The sequence below is a fragment of the Brassica napus genome, chromosome C8 (genome assembly GCF_020379485.1).
Source record: "Brassica napus cultivar Da-Ae chromosome C8, Da-Ae, whole genome shotgun sequence".
In the NCBI taxonomy this organism is placed as follows: domain Eukaryota; kingdom Viridiplantae; phylum Streptophyta; class Magnoliopsida; order Brassicales; family Brassicaceae; genus Brassica; species Brassica napus.
The window spans coordinates 38,052,509-38,070,610 of NC_063451.1; the positions used below are offsets into that span (position 1 = coordinate 38,052,509).

At 29.0% G+C, this 18,102-nt stretch overlaps 1 protein-coding gene and 1 long non-coding RNA gene across 3 annotated transcripts; both read left to right on the forward strand.

Annotated features, from left to right (window-relative positions):
• The first annotated feature begins 1,095 nt into the window (after positions 1-1,095).
• LOC106360797 lies at positions 1,096-4,865 on the forward strand. The gene is made up of 2 exons (XR_001272838.3): positions 1,096-3,379; positions 4,584-4,865. It is a non-coding gene; the product is annotated as an uncharacterized LOC106360797 (long non-coding RNA).
• Positions 4,866-12,707: 7,842 nt separating this feature from the next.
• LOC106359631 (proline transporter 2-like) lies at positions 12,708-17,939 on the forward strand. Of its 2 annotated transcripts, XM_048764680.1 has the most exons (7): positions 15,104-15,191; positions 15,589-15,813; positions 15,987-16,081; positions 16,172-16,361; positions 16,465-16,589; positions 16,661-16,876; positions 16,959-17,939. In XM_048764680.1, the coding sequence occupies exons 1-7, from the start codon at positions 15,140-15,142 to the stop codon at positions 17,337-17,339; spliced, it is 1,284 nt and encodes a 427-aa protein (XP_048620637.1). In that variant the 5' UTR covers positions 15,104-15,139; the 3' UTR covers positions 17,340-17,939. The 2 variants fall into 2 exon arrangements, with proteins under 2 accessions (XP_013654747.1, XP_048620637.1); XM_013799293.3 differs by having other exon boundaries at positions 12,708-15,813.
• The last annotated feature ends 163 nt before the right edge of the window (positions 17,940-18,102 follow it).

Below are 18,102 nucleotides of genomic sequence, written 5' to 3' on the forward strand. Positions count from 1 at the left end.
CTAGCTTTTTTCCTCTACTGGCCAAACCAAGCAGTAATGACAAAGCCTTTAGTCAATTTTTTTTTTTAAGAAAAGCCTTCAGTCAAAAAAAAAAAGAAGCAGTAATGGCATGTTTAAAGATTGCTAACGTTTTGGAATTTTGAAATATATTAAAGCATCGATCAAAATTATTATTCTATGATAGTTACAGTAAACATCTATGTGGATTGATTTATTTATTTTTTGAAAAAAAGTTAAATCCGGGTTTATTAAAAACATAGACTTGACCTCCGAGTGAGAGGTGTAACCCACAGATAGACCCTCTCCCGGTATTCAAATGGACCGAAATGCAGTAGCTCATAACCAGAAAAAACAAGAATACAAAAATAAATTTAAGATTTTTTCTAAACCAGTGAAGTTAAAATATACAAAAATAATATTAAAATGTAAAATAATTTTAAAATAATGTAAAATAATAGTATATTTAAAATTATTATATTTACACATGACGGAGAAAAACCCTTAGTACGTTAGATAAGATCATGATTAACCTCAGTCTCTTAACTGGGGTTCTTAGCTTCGGCTAAGAGACGGTTCTTAGCTTTTCTTAGATTTTAACTAAGAAAAACTAAGAACCGTCTCTTAAATAAGAGATATATGAGCATGATTAACCGAGGTTCTTAATTTGGGGTTATTAACTCATGATTTGACACTTTTTTGTTTTTTGTTTTTACACTTTTTGGCTAAGAACCGACTCTTATATCTCTTATTTAAGAGATGGTTCTTAGCTTTTCTTAGTTAAAAGCTAAGAAACGGTTCTTAGCCGAAGCTAAGAACCCCGCCCTAAGAGCTCGGGTTAATCATGGTCTAAGAGCCGTATCTTAGCCGAAAAGTAAAAAAAAAAACAAAAAATGTCAAATCATGAGTTAAGAACCCCGGCTAAGAGACCGGGACTAATCATGCCCTAAGAGCATGATTATCCCATGAAACCCACTTGGGTTTCTTAATGATTATTTAATTATATAAATGTACTTAAGTGGACTTAAGAACTCTAGTTAAGAAACTCCCATTTTGAGTGGTCCAATGGGAGTTTCTTAATTAAGAGTTCTTAAAAAAAATTAAAATTTTTAGAAAAATTGAAGAAGATCACTTACTCAATAAGAAGAAACATAAACAAGAAAACCTTACTTGTTGGCCTCGAGTTCATCTTCCTTCAACCTCATTTTTGCAGTAGCATGGTTAGCACGAGGGTCTCGAATCCGCACACCACAAGGTCTCGAAATGGCATCTTCCATAGACACGTCTTCACCACCATTCTCTTTCCCAAGTGCGACCTTATCATACTCATCTTCTTCGTCCTGCGTCAAGAAGCAAAAATTTCAAGCCGTGAAGAATTGTTTCAACGGTTTATGAATTAAAAAAAATTGTTTCACAACAAAAGGTATAGAAACAATGCTCAGTATCAAAGAAAACGAGATGTTCTCCTACTAAGCCTACGACTGTTAACAATAAAAATTGAAAATTCAAGAACCTTCAATTGGAAACTGATACGAACCTTTTAATTTGCAAAAGAACTAGAAAATTTAGGCTACCATTTCTCTTAACACTAAGCTAAATCTCTCTTGAAGATTAAAATTAATTCAAACTGATACGAACCTTAGTCTAAATCTTTTAATTCTTCATGTGTGAACAAAGGTTCATATCAAGATCATTGTGTTGAAAGTTCACGTACTACAAAACCTAACGATCTTCCAGGCTAATGATATGAATACATATGAATTCAATTGTTCCCTAGTTTTACTCAAGCGTTTCCTAACTTGCACAATCGTTACCTAACCAAAACAATTTAAAGAGGAATTGATTATACCTCATCATCGAGAGTACGGTCAAGGCCCATGGATGCTCTGATGCTCCAATCATCATCCTCATCACCAAAATCCTCGTCACCACCTTACTCACCCTCCTTCCGATCAGTGCTCGAGATCCTCTGCTGCCTCATAATCTCGTCGAATGATGACGCACAAGGCATCTCTTCCCTATCGTACGAAGCGAGCTGCTCTCGCTTCCACTCCCGCTTCTCCACTTCTGTGCCACACCGAGCCCGATTGCGTTTGCCGCAGCGGCGGAGCAGAAGACGTGGAGGTAGTAGAAGACGTGGAGCAGGAGAAGGCGAGAGATTCGAAGATCCTCTCGACGCGAGACTGAAAATCTTCGTCGGCCATCGCAAATCGAGTTGGAGGAAGAAAGGAAAAAAAAAGAATCACAAAAGCCGACACGTGTAATAAGAGTCCCCTTTGCGATTGGTTCCAAAAACGCTTAATTAAGGATTGGTTATCCTTATTTCTTTTCATTTTGATTTACTTAAATGCCTTCTTTTGTTTAAAAACCCATCTTAGAAACTTCATTAATGATGCTCTAAGATGCTAGTATAAAAAAAAAAGAATGTTGTCGTCAGACCCAATTAATACTCCCTTTGTTTCATTATAAGTGTCATTTGAGACTTTTGCACACAGATTAAGAAATCATTTAATTTTGCATGTTTTCCATATAAAAATGTTATTACCCATACACCTACTCCTATTTCAACCACAGAAAAATAAATTGCAGAATAAAGTTAATAAATTATGCATCGAAATACTAAAACGACACTTATTTTGCAACGAATTTTTTTTTCTATAACGACACTTAATATGAAACGGAGGGAGTAAAATATAATATCGTTATTCGTTACTATTCCCTAGCTCTTAATGCCAACTCGTTTACTATCTGGATTTGTGTTAAATTGTATAAGTGTCACTTTGGTATCGAGGTATGGTGGTATGGTAGTTGAGACTTTGCGAAAAGTTTTAGGGTAGTATATTCTACGTGTATGTTTATGAAACGGTGAAAGAAAAATAAGAACGGTAAAAAATATTAAAATAGTATGGCTTAAAGGCATTAAGGCCATAAGAAATCGTCGACGTCTTTTTTACTCATTCGAGTCAATTATTAAAATTTTAACGAACGAGAAAGTGGAAATATTTTTTATAAACGTATTTTATCTATTTATTTAAGAAGAAGAAGATGAACATGTCCATCCTTTATATCAATGACCTTCGAGAAAAAACACCATTGCTCCCACTTAGAGAGAGAGAGAGAGAGAAAGAAAGAGAGTTCTTCACAGGCTCAGAGCAACTAGAGAAAGGATCCAAAGGGATCGCATTGATCCTAATTAAGCTGAATTTATTCCCAAATAATTGTTATATTTTTCTCAATCTAAAGAAAAAGTCCCAAAAATCTGCTTCGTTTTCAGGATCATGCGATCTATTTGGATTCATCCTTTGGTTGCTTCCATTTTGGTCAAAGTGTTTCACTGCCGGGGACTTCACCGGCGGGAAAATCTCCAGTGGGTCGATCCATGGTAAGTTTGTTTCTAAAGATAAGCTTCAAAGATTTAGGATACATGCCAAGAACAGAAGAACCTAATTATCCTGTTTCCTTTTCTGGCATTGATTTGTGTATGTAAATTGTTTTTTTTTAAACTAAGATTTGTTGTTGTTAAGCAAAATACATATCATGGATATATATTTTTAGGGTGTTTTTGTTCTACCTATAAACACACTATTGGAAAGTATGTAGTATAAACTCAAAATTAATTTTTATTAAACTAACTAATTTTTTTGAAAGCATTAAACTTACGAGTTCGAAATCCTAGACGAAGAAGTAATTGGATCCCGTAACTTAGTTTTCACACTAGTGAGAATCCGGTCCATTTTGACTTTACACCATTTGTGTCGACATTAAAAAAAATACTAATTAATTCAGATTTTTAACATTAACTATAAGTATAACTAAGTTACAAAAAACTATTTATAGCCATGAAAAATTGGTGAAATCCAATGTAACGGGGCAATTGTTAGCCATTTTCATGCTTCTTTTTTTTCTTTGTTATTCTTTTTAGACAAAAAAATTGCCTGCCTAGAGATTTTTTTAGTCGAATGTGACATAGCATTGTTTTCCGTTTCTAAGAAATGACTATCAGATAAATCTACTTGATGCTAACTTATGTACAACTTTTTTTCTTTCGAATGAAAACTTTGAAAGTAATATGTTACATTATAGTAGCTTTATATTATTTATTTATTTACCTGTTTAATATTGTATCCCAGCCTTCCCTGTTTATTGTGTAAGTTATACATTACAACTTATGTTTTGCAAGGGTAGTTTAATACACAACTTGGAACATATAAATAATAAATAGATTGAATTTAGACAGGGAAGTTAAAATAATATTTGATTCTGTTAAGAGTAATTTATAAGGCTACGTTCGCTGTATTTTAAATGAAAGTATGTGACCATTGGTATAAAAGTTTCCTCTAATTATGCGATGCTTTGTAAAAGTGTAAAGAGGCTTCCAATACAATGATTAATCGAAAATGATATTCACTGGTCAAGCTTTCTTTCCCCCCATTTGATCCTTTTTAAAAGGATTTCAGCCACTTACTTTTCCCGTTGTCAAATGTATGTATATAATATTATTCAAACTAAAGAAATGTTTACTGCTTTCTTGTTGTTTTTTTTACGACATCGAAAAGTAAAAGAACACTTATGAAACTAGTTAGCAGCCTCTTGGTCAGCGCAGGGAACTAGCCAACTTGGTGCAAAACAGTTGACGAATGGGGACCCAAAAACTCGTGATCTTCCTCCTTTAGCAAGGGAGTCATCACGAACGTTCATCGATCTTGGAATATATGCTACAGAGACCTCAGTAAAAACAGCAGAAAGGACTTTAATCTCATCTACTGCTTTTTTTGTTTTTAAGTTTATAACTTTGGTTTTTCTTTCCATTTTATGTAATCTCTTATATGTTAAAAGATAAGCATTTGCAATAAATGTTTTCACACACACATTGACATGTGTCAGTTTCACAATCTTTTCAACTTGAGAATGCTTACGTATCAGCCTCACAATCATTTAGCAATTAATATATTCACACATTAATTTTCTTAACTCCATCGCAGAAGATTTAACGTGTTCACACACTAGTTTTTTTCATTCAACTCATTTTTAGTTTTCGTACTTTTAACCTTTGTATTAGTGAATTGAAGTTCTCTCCATGCAAGTACTAAATAATATCATTGTTAAAAGAAATAAATTACAAAATCATTAAGATACATTAACTAAAATGTCGGAATGAGACTGTTTTTAGAAATTGATAGTTTTGTATCTTGCCGAACTTGTCCATGGTTGATGTTTATGCATATGAAAGCAACAAATAATTGTGATTAGTTATGAATTAAAAAAACTGAAGTGAAAAATGCCATCTTTAGTTTAGCCAAGTATTGTTTTTCCTTATGGAGTTTTCATATCAAACCAAGAATTAGAAATACAATCAAATTGTTAGAATCAGAAATCATAAAAGCTTTAAAAAAAAAAGAAAACTCGTGAAATCGATTGAAAACAGAATTCATGTACCGAGTGAAGAGATCACATTATTTTAAAGCAACTTTAACCCATTTCACTCGATTGTATCATGTTTTTCATATTTACCATGAACTTTTATAAGAGAGTACATATTATTGGTTATAAACTACGTCAAATTTTAACATGTCGAAAAATATTGACACGACGCCTAACCTTTTTATTGGTATTTTTAAAGTATGGTCTAATAATTATGTATGCAAAATAATCTTAACATATTAGTTTTACATTTATTTATTTTTCTTTATATTTGTAGAAGAAAATAAGTCTGGGCAAAATATTTGGATCTGAAGAAACGACCGAACTTGATTTGAAAGTAATACTAAACACAAAATAAAATTGATTAAGTATTCAAATGGATCTAAAAGTTTAATATCCGGATAACAAGACTCAGATCCGATCTAAACTGAAATATTTGGATACCAAAAATATCTAAAACACAATTATTTACTTAAATATATTAGTTATTTAAAATTTTACATCTATTAGATATTCATTAATATGAAAATATCTAAAATAACTATGTGGTCAAAATACTGAAATATATATTTTTATCCATCTAAATATTTAAATTGAACTATTTTTATGTATATTTTATATTGTTTTTATTTTCGGATTTTAAGGATTAAGTATATTTGAATTTTTGTTAAAAAATTACATAATTAAAATAGGTACCTGAACTCGAACCCGAACCAAACCAAACCTGGAATGATTCGAACCAAATCCAATCCAAATTCAAACTGAAATTTGTAAATATCCCAATCATATTTAAATTTCTAACTCTAAAAATCAAAATCCAAATAGGTCAACTGAATCCGAACGAATATCTGAATACCCATCCCTTGAAAAAGTTATACGACAAATCTCTTATTACATCGTAAAATAAATAATCTAATCAATTATTTTACTCCGCGCACGGCGTGTATTATTACCTAGTTCTTATATTACTATTCAAACGTGCAATAAATTATTGAACAATACTAAACACTTGTCTAGAATTGATTAAAACGCAAACAGATTGGTAATACTGTGTAACATAGATGCAACCTTCATAAACAAGCACGAAGAGGAAAACCAGAGATGCATCAACCAGAGAGTTGACAAACCGAATAGTAAAAAATGGAGCAAACTTCAGTACCAGGCATAAAGGAATATTTGCTTAAGACCATATATAGGTTTGTGAAGGTGAGAAATTTTATCAGGTCTATCACTGACAACAAAAGGAGGTGGTTGTATCATATAAACGTCTTCTTTTAGAGTCTCCTTTGTAGTAATGCATTGTTAGTTTCAAAAAAAAAAAGGAAATGCATTGTTAACAATAATCTGACAAATAGTCCCATTGCAAGCCACATCAACATTAACAAAAATGTGAATGGTAGCATGTTTAGCAACATGATAGGATGCTTCCTCAAAGTTTACTCTTGGCTGTTGATGAAAACATTTGAGTGTTAGTAGAGATTTGTACTTGTCAATAGAATAATCAGAAAACACTGTGAACTGCATCTGTACGCACACTAGATCCCAAGTTATGTTTTGAACAAAAGAATTGTATTTCTCCTCTTCAAAAGCACATTACTTCTCATCTTTTAGAATTTGAAGAAGTGTAATGTTATTCATGGATCGTGTTGTAATACCTGAGATTGATGACTCAAAAACATTAGTTGATGTTATGGAAGTAGCAATGTATGATACTGACGTTGGTGAAGATGTTTCTGCTAGAGTAGGTGGTGAAGTTGCCTCTGTCAAGGAAACAATTGAGAAGCTCTTAACAGAGTTATGAGTGGTGAGCCAAATAACGGAACAAGAGAAGCAGATGGTGTAACGTTTTGTGACAGTCAGAAACACAGGTGAGCTTAGTATAACTTTATCTTGTTAATAATGAAAGTCGACTGCATGTGAAAATAGGATATCAATAATAATTTTGGTAAGACTTGCCATGTCGATCAACGAAAATAAGTTCCAAAATCATGACTCAAGTGTTTCATCAAATACCTTTTGAACAACTTCCATCATAGATCATAATGTCGGAAAGATGTAATAAACTGTTCCCTGAGTGTTGATTTTTCAATTTCCATAAAGTCAAGCTAAGTAGGTTGCGTAAAGGCTTTTATTTTAAAATTCGGTTTCTAGACATTCATTTTTATTCTCAACTTTAGCATATTCTAACTAATCAAGAATCTGAAAGAAGAACTGGTTCATGGATTTTAATTGATACAATAGCCGACAATTGTTTTTTTAGAACCCTCTAGAACTCAGCATTTTTATGAGCAACACATTTTTTAAAATTTTTTTACATATTTACTAGATTCTGACCCGCCCTTTCAAAGGACGGATATATTTTTTGTTTTAATTTTTTTTGAGAAATTTTAATTTTTATATTTGTGTTTTTTTGTAATCACATTTTTGTTTTTCTTTATAATCATATTTGTATATAAATCTTAATCAAAATCTATTTTATCTAATTTATAAAATAATAGCAATTTAAAAGTTGATCCGGTATATAGTCGTTTCTTTGTAATCATATGTCTGTTGCCCGTTTCTTTATAATCATATTTGTCTATTCTAGATCTTGATCCGCACTTAAAATAGATAATAGCAATTTAAAAATTGATATAGCATACACTCGTTTCTTTGTAATCATATGCCCGTATATCCGTTTCTTTATAATCATATTTGTCTATTCTAGATCTTGACCCGCACTTCAAACGCAGGTATAGTGTTGGTTTGTATTTTTTTTATTTTTTCCTGTAAATATGTCTGAATTTGATTACTATTTTGTCATTAACTTTCCAATCATAAATTTATGAATACAATTTTGAAATGTAAAATATACTGGATTTTCTAGTTTGTCAAAAATATATTGCAATACAAACTATAAATAATATATATATATATATATATATATATATATATATATATATATATATATATACAGTTATGCTAAATTATAACACATACCATAAAAACCATAATTTATATAAGAATTATAATATCATATTTTTAGTAAAATAGTCTAAACGGGTCCAACTATACAATCCGAACGGCAGTAACTTACTTTATATATGTAAGAATTATAGAAATGAAAATTTTCGTTGTGTCGCTTACATTTTATTTTCTGTAACTTACTTTATATAAAATGAATGGTTTTATAATTTACGTTTTGGCTAAATAATAGGTCGTGCGGGTCCGAGAATTAAGAGAAGAGGAGAAGTTATAATATATATGGTTTATTTTTTAAGTAGATAACATGAAAAGATAATTGTTGGACTAAGCATATCAATAAATCATGATCTTATTTTAATAGAATAGATTATAAAAACTGTTACAAGCCGCGACAGAAATCAAATCACACAGTTCAAACATCTTTTTATGTAGGTTCGCTAATTGAGAAGAGCTGTGGCTTGGTTATGCAGACAATCAAGAATCTTTTATGTACTTTTCTTTGTAACAGATCTTTTTATGTACTTGTCATACGATATTAGAATCACTTTGTTCGCCTTTCTTTACTCTGAATTAAAACAAAACAGAAACGCAATTAAGTGATCAAATAGTGAAAACAAACACTGCATTTATATTTTATATACCAACAGATAATCATTTTTTTTTTTAAATGAGGATATTACTGATGAATGATGAGTGTCAGCTTTAGGAATTGATTGTCGAGGTATCAGCTTCTTTTTTGCAGACACCCGTAGTGGGTTGGGATAAACTTCGGATTATGCCAACAAGTAGAAGAATATGACTCAGTTCGAGTAATATGCTGACGAATTTATTTGCTAAATAAAAGAAACGAGAGAACACTCGCATTATTCAAAGATAAAATTAATGATGAACAAAATATCTTTTAATTTTTATGATCCATTATTCTAGGTTCACAAAATTTCTAAATAGTAATTAGACGTTTTGTATAGAACTATCGATTGGGTGGAATTCGAGATTTAGGTTGATTCTAATCGTTAACGAATCATTGATTTTTTTATATTTATATTAAATATTTTAATTTTTAGATTTAGTTATAAAATTATTTTGATAAATTTTAACATTACATCTACAAAAAGATAAATTTTAGATTTTCACTAACATTTTTGCTTGAGTTAACCTGTTTATACCAATTTAGATCAATTAGAACTAATTTTAATTGATTTAAATGGTTTAAACCGATTTGAGTTACATAATTGAATTTTAAGAAAATAATTTCAGAAATTGTCAATTTTTCGTTCAGGCTGATGACTAGATGCCGCCTAGATCGTTTCGATATGCGAAATTTAGATATTCATAATTCTGCAAATCAAAGATAATAATATTACCCATTAGCTATTCAAAATAAAACAGATCACAAATACTAAATTTTTTAAAAAATGTATATATTACATAATATTTTTATATATGAATATCTAATCCAATCTAAGAAATGTGTATATATATGAATAAAAATAATTATATATATATTACATAATAGTTTCATCTCTATAAGTTTATAATAATTTTATCACAAAATTAATTAATTATTTATATATTTTATTTAAAGACATAATTTTTATTTTTATTTAAATATTATTTTTTACATTATATTACTTGCTCTTTTATTTATATGAAAATCTTGAATTTATTTTATGGATCAAATCTAATCAAATCTATTAATTTACGGTCCGTTTTTTATCTACTATATAACAAGTCATAGAAGAACAACTTAAAGAATTAGTTAATATGACATATTTTATTATTTACATCAATAATAAACCAACTATAAATTTAAATTTTATTTTTTTAATTATCACAAAATCTGTTGAGAAAGAATCTAACAAAATCTTACTAAATATTTAAATATTTTTTATAAAATAACACATTAATTTCAAAATTTGTAATATAATATATTATAAATCAATGTTAATTAAATTTTTATTCTAAAACAAGAAAATAAAAATTATATACTATTTTTTATAAATATATAATTATATTTTGTATTGTTTAAAAATGTTTATATACAAAAATATAACAGTATATAATAACATTTAGTTCATATACTATTTAAAAATATATTATTAGAAAACTATAAAATTTTAATAATTTATTAAAAATATTAATGACAAATGAAATTTTAATTATAAATTTATTTTTTATTTTAATTGTAAAAAAAATCTGTTGAGAAAAGTTTAGAAACTATTACAAAAAATTAAAATATTTTTTATAAAATAATGTATCAATATAGTAACAAAAAAATTCAAAATTCATGTAATCATCCAAACTCAAAAATAGTTGTGTAATTTCCAAAGTTTTCTTGACAATATATACAATTTTGAAAATAAATATTCAAACTCAAAATGATAATATTTCAAATTTTATAAAATATAAAATCATAGATAATATAAAGAATAACTTTTTAAATTGCACCACCAAAAATAAGCTATATATGTTGTAAAACTTAAAATAATCTAATATTTTGAAATATTAATTAGAAAAAGAAATTTAATATTGTAACATCCAAAAATATCCTATATCAATAAAATTTACTAAAATAATATTATAGATACTACTATGTATAAATTTACTAAAACAATAGAACTATATTATTTACACAAAACATTGCTTTTACTTATAAATCATGTACTAAAATGATATATGTTAAATTATATTTTTAAACACAATATGTAAATATAAATTATCTTAAACATAAATATTTTATATAATATAAATAAATAAATTTTATAAATGTATTATATGTAAAATATATAAATTAAAGAAAAAACATATTTTGAAGGAGGTTCTCTGTTTGATTATCTCAGATTGTTATTTTATTGTACTTAACTCGAAATATATTAGTAAATAATAAAAATTAATAACAAAGTAAAATATATTAAACAAATCATTATATATTAATGATGCCGAATAAAAAATATAAACAATAATATTATAGAGTTACACAATATAGAACATTAAAATAAAAATTATATATTTAAAACAATTGTAATAATATCAAATACATTTATAAAATAAAAAATATCCGCACGAGCGTGCGTGTTAAAATCTAGTATTCATTTAAAATATAGATTTTGTTGGATATTCAAATATCATATTTCCAACATCGTGACTGAATAAATCAAATAGTTAAAATATTTACCATGACAAAATGGAGTGAATCACATATATTTTAAAATTCTAAATAGCTGCTCCTCACCTATTCTTCATATTATATGTCTTTTAAATTTTCTTACACATACTAAAATAGTTAAATGTTCTGTTTTGTCCCTGGTCAAAGTATTATTTTGTTTGAATTTAGTAATAACAAGTGGAAAATTGATAAATATATGCATCTTATTATATAAAGCTTGGTTCTTCAAGGTTGCTAATTAACATGACATGACACATGGAAATTAAAAATTTAAGATGATGACATGTGTTAAAATATATCATAATTAATAATATAACGCAAAACAATTATTTAATGGTAATTTTCCTTTTTTTAAAATACTAAACAAAGATAATAATAGCAAAAGGTTATTTGATGGTTTTTAGTTGACAATAATTTTTTTTTCTAATTTTTTTTTCTTTTTACAATTCCTTAACAAAAAATATGTATAATAATTTACTTAATACTAATTTTCGTTTTGTAAAATCGTTTTTTAAAATACTAAATAAAGATAACAGTAAAAGATTATTTGATAGTTTTTTTAGTTGACAATAATTTCATTTTTATATTTTTTTCCTTTTTATAATTCCTAAAAAAAATATGTATAATTATTTACTTAATACTAATTTTTTTTTTCTAAAATTAAAAATATATAATTTTGAAAATTTGTTTGATAGTAATTATTCGTTTATAAAATCTTCTACAAAAAAAAACTGTTAAAGAGTGTTTAATTGTAGTTTTTTTTTTCAAATCTAAAAAAAGTAAAATAAGTATTCCAAATATTTTCATATAATAATAGATTCTATTATTTAAATAGTAAATTTTCTATTTAAGAAATCATAATCCAAAAAGGATTACAATTTTTTTTGTAACTGAAAGGATTACAATTATTCACATCTATGTATAAGATTAAGCTCTCCTATATTTTGTCACCAAACATAATTGCTTAATATATCATAATTAATAATATAAGTATAATAAGATAATAACACAATAATTATTTAATAGTAATTTTCCTTTTTTAAAATCATAAACAAAGATAATAGCAAAAGATTATTTGATAGTTTTTAGTTGACAAGAATTTCCTTTTTCTAATTTTTTTTCCTTTTTACATTTCTTAAACAAAAAAAAATGTATAATAATTTACTTAATACTAATTTTCGTTTTCTAAAATCATAAAGAAAATATAATTGTAAAAATTTGTTTGATAGTAATTATCCTTTTATAAAATCTTCTACAAAATAAAATTGTTAAAAACTGTTTAATTGTAGTTTTCTTTTTTCTTCAAATCTAAACAAAAAATGTAAAACAAGTATTTCAAATATTTTCATATAATAATAAACTTTCTTATTAAAATAGTAGATTTTATGTTTAAGAAATCATAATCCAAAAAGGATTACAATTATTCTTTTTTTTTGTAACTGAAAAGATTACAGTAAGAACTATAAAGTCTCTGATCATAAATTTCAGATAAGAGTGATTGAGAGAACAACAACTGCATATGTGTGAACAATCATTACCTCAAATACTCTGTGAAAAAAAATTGATTTCAACTACAAAGATTTTGCTCAACTTAAAGATACAAGAAACTATTAATTAGATGATAACATTCATGCATTTATATACATATATATATATATATAACTTTTTTTTGTTACAGATGTGTAATTAGTATATCAATAATATGAAAAAGTTGATATTCAAATAGTTACTCTAACTTAATTGTTAAGGAGGTATTTTTCTGTAAATAACTGTAGCACTTTTTCTCTATGAATTATTAGTCCAATTCCATTAAGCAATTTCAGTTTTTTTTTTCTTTTTTTTTCAACAAAAACTCTATTCTATATAGTGAAATTGAAATACAAGCAACATTATGAGCTGGACAAGTAGAACTATTTGAAGATATATATCGCGCTGTGAAATGTGATAATATTGTTATTATCATGAAAGTCTTTTAGCAAGAGATATCAAATTGTAATTTTTTAATCAGCATCTTTTGAACTAAATTCTAATAAAAAATTTGGATGTTACTCTAATTAGTTGAAGAAAATTTAATATACTAATTTTTATTATTTCTATTAGTTTCAGCTATGATGATGGTTGCTTGGTTAATCTTGGCCATATGATTGAAAATTCTTAAATGAATAATGAAGTTTATGAAGCTCGGTATTAGTTAACATATATATATTTATGTTAACTTATATGAGTTAACTATATTTAGTTAACACAATTTTTTTTTAAAATAATTAATTATTTATTTATATATTTATTAGAATCCTAAATTCCATATTCCTAAAACCTACCCCACCCCCTCAATTCTAAACCCTTAGTCTAGATTAGTTAATCTTAGGATTATAAGTGTTTTTTTTTTCTTTTTAAAAGTGAGAATAAAAGTGGTATTAAGAATGTGGTATTTTTGGTAATTTCCCGTATAATATTGTCACTAACTAGATTGACCTTATTTAGCTTTCAATTTTTTTCATTTTAATTTTTACTTTGGTTGAGTTTAGTTTAAATATTTAGGTATGAGTGTTTTCTCTAGCCTTAAATACAAAGTTGATAACAATTTACCTATGCACCATGATTATAAATACAAATACTAATAGGGATTTATGTGTGTAAATGAGTTTTTAATTATAAATAAATATCTCACAGCTTATGCAAACAAAAAAAAAATCCTCAATCTATAATAAAATGATTTATTATTTTTATGTTTTTACTAAAACATCAAACAAAACCCGTTGCAACGCACAGACCTTATCCAGTTGAAAAATAAAACTAACTTAGTAGTCTATTAAGATAATTAATTTAGTAGCATCAAAAGTAGTCAATAAATTCAGTGTCATTATTAGTAGTCAAAATAATCAAACAAAAGATGTAAGCTGAAGTCAAAGAAGAATTGGAATGAATTTAATATCATTATCTTTAGTCAAAAACAATCCAAACAAAAGATGTAAGCTAGACAGCTAGTGTGTGTGCTTCTCTGACCTTCTCAGGTTCTCTGTTAGCTTATAAAAGCCCCATTAGGGAGTATCTAAGGAAGTAAACCAAAAAAATTGGAAAAGGTGGAGATAGCAACCAGGAAAAATTGTAAGATACTCTATCCATACTAGCTTTGTGATTGGTTTACACTAATTATGTAATTTAAATAGGAGGATCTATTAAGTGAAATAAATCATTGACTTTCCAAAACTAAACAGATCTTAGAATCTTAGATATGCCAAAGATTCTTTTCTATTAGAGAAAAATATTCTTCACTGAAAAAACGTTACGTTGTTTATCTCTCTGGTTGTATCTCGTGCCAAAATAACTCACACACACACACATAGACGTATCAATCTTTCTGACCCATCAATTTAAAGTTGACTAAAAAGATCAGACACCTATAAAACAGAATACATCTTTAGATTCTCCATTTCACATTTTTTCTATATTAATAACTTTGTTTATTACGAGAAAGGCTGTCTTTTTATATATTTCTTGAAATCCAAGGAGGAAGATAGAGACAAGACTTAACTGATTCTTGTCGGAGTCATTGATACAAGTGAGGCTAAGAACCGTAAAGTCATTGCAATGAAACAGTTCGATCTCGAAGTCCCTGAGACCGCTCACCAGATTAGCAGCGGTTCGGACTTCTTTCTCGTTGAAACTTTCATTAACTATTTTTGTCCTATGTTCTTTCTCTTTTTTCCGTTGTTATGTTGAGTAAACTTGTCGTTTATCGCGTGATCTTGAGCTTTTTTAAAGAAAAAAGTTTTCCTTTGTCTTTGGAATACCGAAAAAAAGACTCAACAGAGTTTATTACCTATTTGTCGTCTTTGTCAGATTAACTGAAACTTTGTCAGTTTATTTTACGTGCATATGTCACTGATGTATTTTTACTTCAGCTGCCGAAAACACTAAAACGTAAACCAACTGTGATGATTTTTATGATGCCCACTTGTGAAAAATGTTGTCTTTGGTGATTTTGATGGTGCCTATTCAGGCAAAATGTTATATTTTGGTGACTTTGGTTTGTATAGATTCATGGTTTCAGGTATCATTCGTTTTGACAACGAGTATAAACAGCGCCTATGTGTTGGGATATTCCGGGACAGTCATGGTTCCTTTGGGTTGGATTGGTGGTGTGGTTGGTCTCCTTCTCGCTACAGCAATCTCCCTTTACGCAAACTCTCTTATCGCTAACCTTCATGAGTTTGGTGGTAAAAGACACATTCGTTACAGAGATCTCGCTGGCTTCATCTACGGTAACAAAGTCCCATCTCTCTCTCTCTATCTCTTTCAAGTGCTATGTTAGTTTCAATGTTCAAAAATCATTAGGCTCTATATAGAGGATTTTGCTTAGGTGAGCAATTTAAAAATCAGTCTTAGAAAAATCGTCTGGTTATAACCGATTTGCCACCTATGCTTGTTTGATCAGGTAAAAAGATGTACCGTGTAACATGGGGATTGCAATATGTAAATCTTTTCATGATTAACTGTGGCTTCATCATACTTGCTGGTTCAGCCTTAAAGGTACAACAATAACAAAAAAAAACTATTTATTGCAAAAAAAAAAAAGTTAAGTTAGTTTCCCTCATTGCTCTATTCTTGCATTATCTGTAGGCTGTCTATGTACTTTTCAGAGATGACAGTGTAATGAAACTACCTCACTTTATCGCCATTGCTGGTGTTGTCTGCGCGATTTTCGCAGTCGGTATACCTTATTTATCTGCTCTTGGAATCTGGCTAGGAGTATCAACAATCCTCAGCATGATCTACATTGTTGTTGCAATAGTCCTATCATTTAAAGATGGTAACGTTCTTGATAGTACTTACAAACCTCATAATGATTCTATATACACCACCAAAGGAACGACTAATAATTTTTTTTCTTTCTAATAAATTGATTTCTGTAGGAGTAAACAAACCTTCAAGAGACTATACCATACAAGGATCATCAGTAGACAAGATCTTTACCATAACAGGAGCAGCAGCAAATCTAGTTTTCGCATTCAACTCTGGAATGCTCCCTGAAATACAGGTCAGTCTCATCTATGTTCATGCTACAATCATTTCTCTGTTCTTGACACTAACTCTTCTGCAAATGATTAGGCCACAGTGAAGCAACCAGTGGTTAAAAACATGATGAAGGCTCTGTATCTTCAGTTCACTGCTGGTGCATTACCTTTGTATGCAGTTACATTCATTGGTTATTGGGCTTACGGCTCCTCCACATCGACTTATCTGATGAACAGTGTCACTGGACCTCTCTGGGCCAAAGCTCTCGCTAACATCTCAGCTTTTCTTCAGTCCGTTATCTCTTTGCACGTATGTTTATCTTCCTACACTTCTCTTTAGTAAGCCTAAACCATATTAAAAACAAAGATGAAGTCGCTTGCTGCTTTTGTAGATATTTGCAAGTCCGACTTATGAGTTTATGGATACAAAGTATGGAACCAAAGGAGGAAGTCCATTAGCATTGAAGAATCTCTTGTTTAGAACAGCAACAAGAGGAAGCTACATTGCTGTGAGCACTCTTCTCTCTGCGCTTTTGCCGTTTCTTGGAGATTTCATGAGCCTCACGGGAGCGATAAGCACGTTCCCTCTGACGTTTATATTAGCAAATCACATGTATCTTGTAGCTATGGACAGTGAGCTTAGTTCCGTTCAAAAGCTATGGCATTGGCTTAATGTTTGTTTCTTTGGGTTAATGTCTCTTGCGTCTGCTATTGCTGCTGTTAGACTCATATCTGTTGACTCCAAGAACTTTCATGTTTTTGCTGATGTTTGATTAATGTCTTTTATCATTTGTTTATAATGTTGTAATCTTTTGTAACAAAAAGAAAAGCATAATCCTATTTATTATTACTTGTAGTCTCTCTTTACAAAAGCAAAAACATGTATTTAGACATTTTCCAAGGCTTTGGTGTGGTTTATCAACTGCTCTTGCATGCACACTCTCTCCCAACTCATGATGATAAAGCAATACTAGCATGGTATAAAAACATTATACTGCATAAGCTGTTAATACAAAAATATCCGAACAGTTTATATATCTCTATTAATCTTTCGGTTCATATAATGCATATTGCTTTGGTTGCTGGCTGGGCCGGTTCCATGGCTCTATATGAATTAGATGTTTTTGATCCCTCCAACCCTGTTCTTGATCCAATGTGGAGACAAGGCATGTTCGTTATACCTTTCATGACTCGTTTAGGAATAACCAATTCATGGGGCGGTTGGAATATTACAGGAGGGACTATAACGAATCCGGGTCTTTGGAGTTACGAAGGGGTAGTCGGAGCACATATCGTGTTTTCTGGCTTGTGCTTCTTGGCAGCTATTTGGCATTGGATATATTCGGATCTACAAATTTTTTGTGATGAAGAACGTAAAACTAGAAAAACCAAATGAGAATCGAAAACCAAAACCAAATGGCTAGACCTAATTGACTCCGGCCCAGTGTACTATTTTTGTTAACTTCATTGTTGGGCAAGCTTTATTACTATTTGGGCCGAACAGAATGAGAAAAGCTAGACATAGGCCCAATAGAG

What these genes read in the sequence shown, in the direction of transcription:
- LOC106359631 (XM_013799293.3), top strand. Translation starts at nt 15,516, where the DNA reads ATGTTGTCTTTGGTGATTTTGATGGTGCCTATTCAGGCAAAATGTTAT. An exon ending in TTGCTGGTTCAGCCTTAAAG is followed by an intron (nt 16,082 to 16,171) that starts GTACAACAATAA and finishes CATTATCTGTAG; the next exon opens with GCTGTCTATGTACTTTTCAG. An exon ending in AGTCCGTTATCTCTTTGCAC is followed by an intron (nt 16,877 to 16,958) that starts GTATGTTTATCT and finishes CTGCTTTTGTAG; the next exon opens with ATATTTGCAAGTCCGACTTA.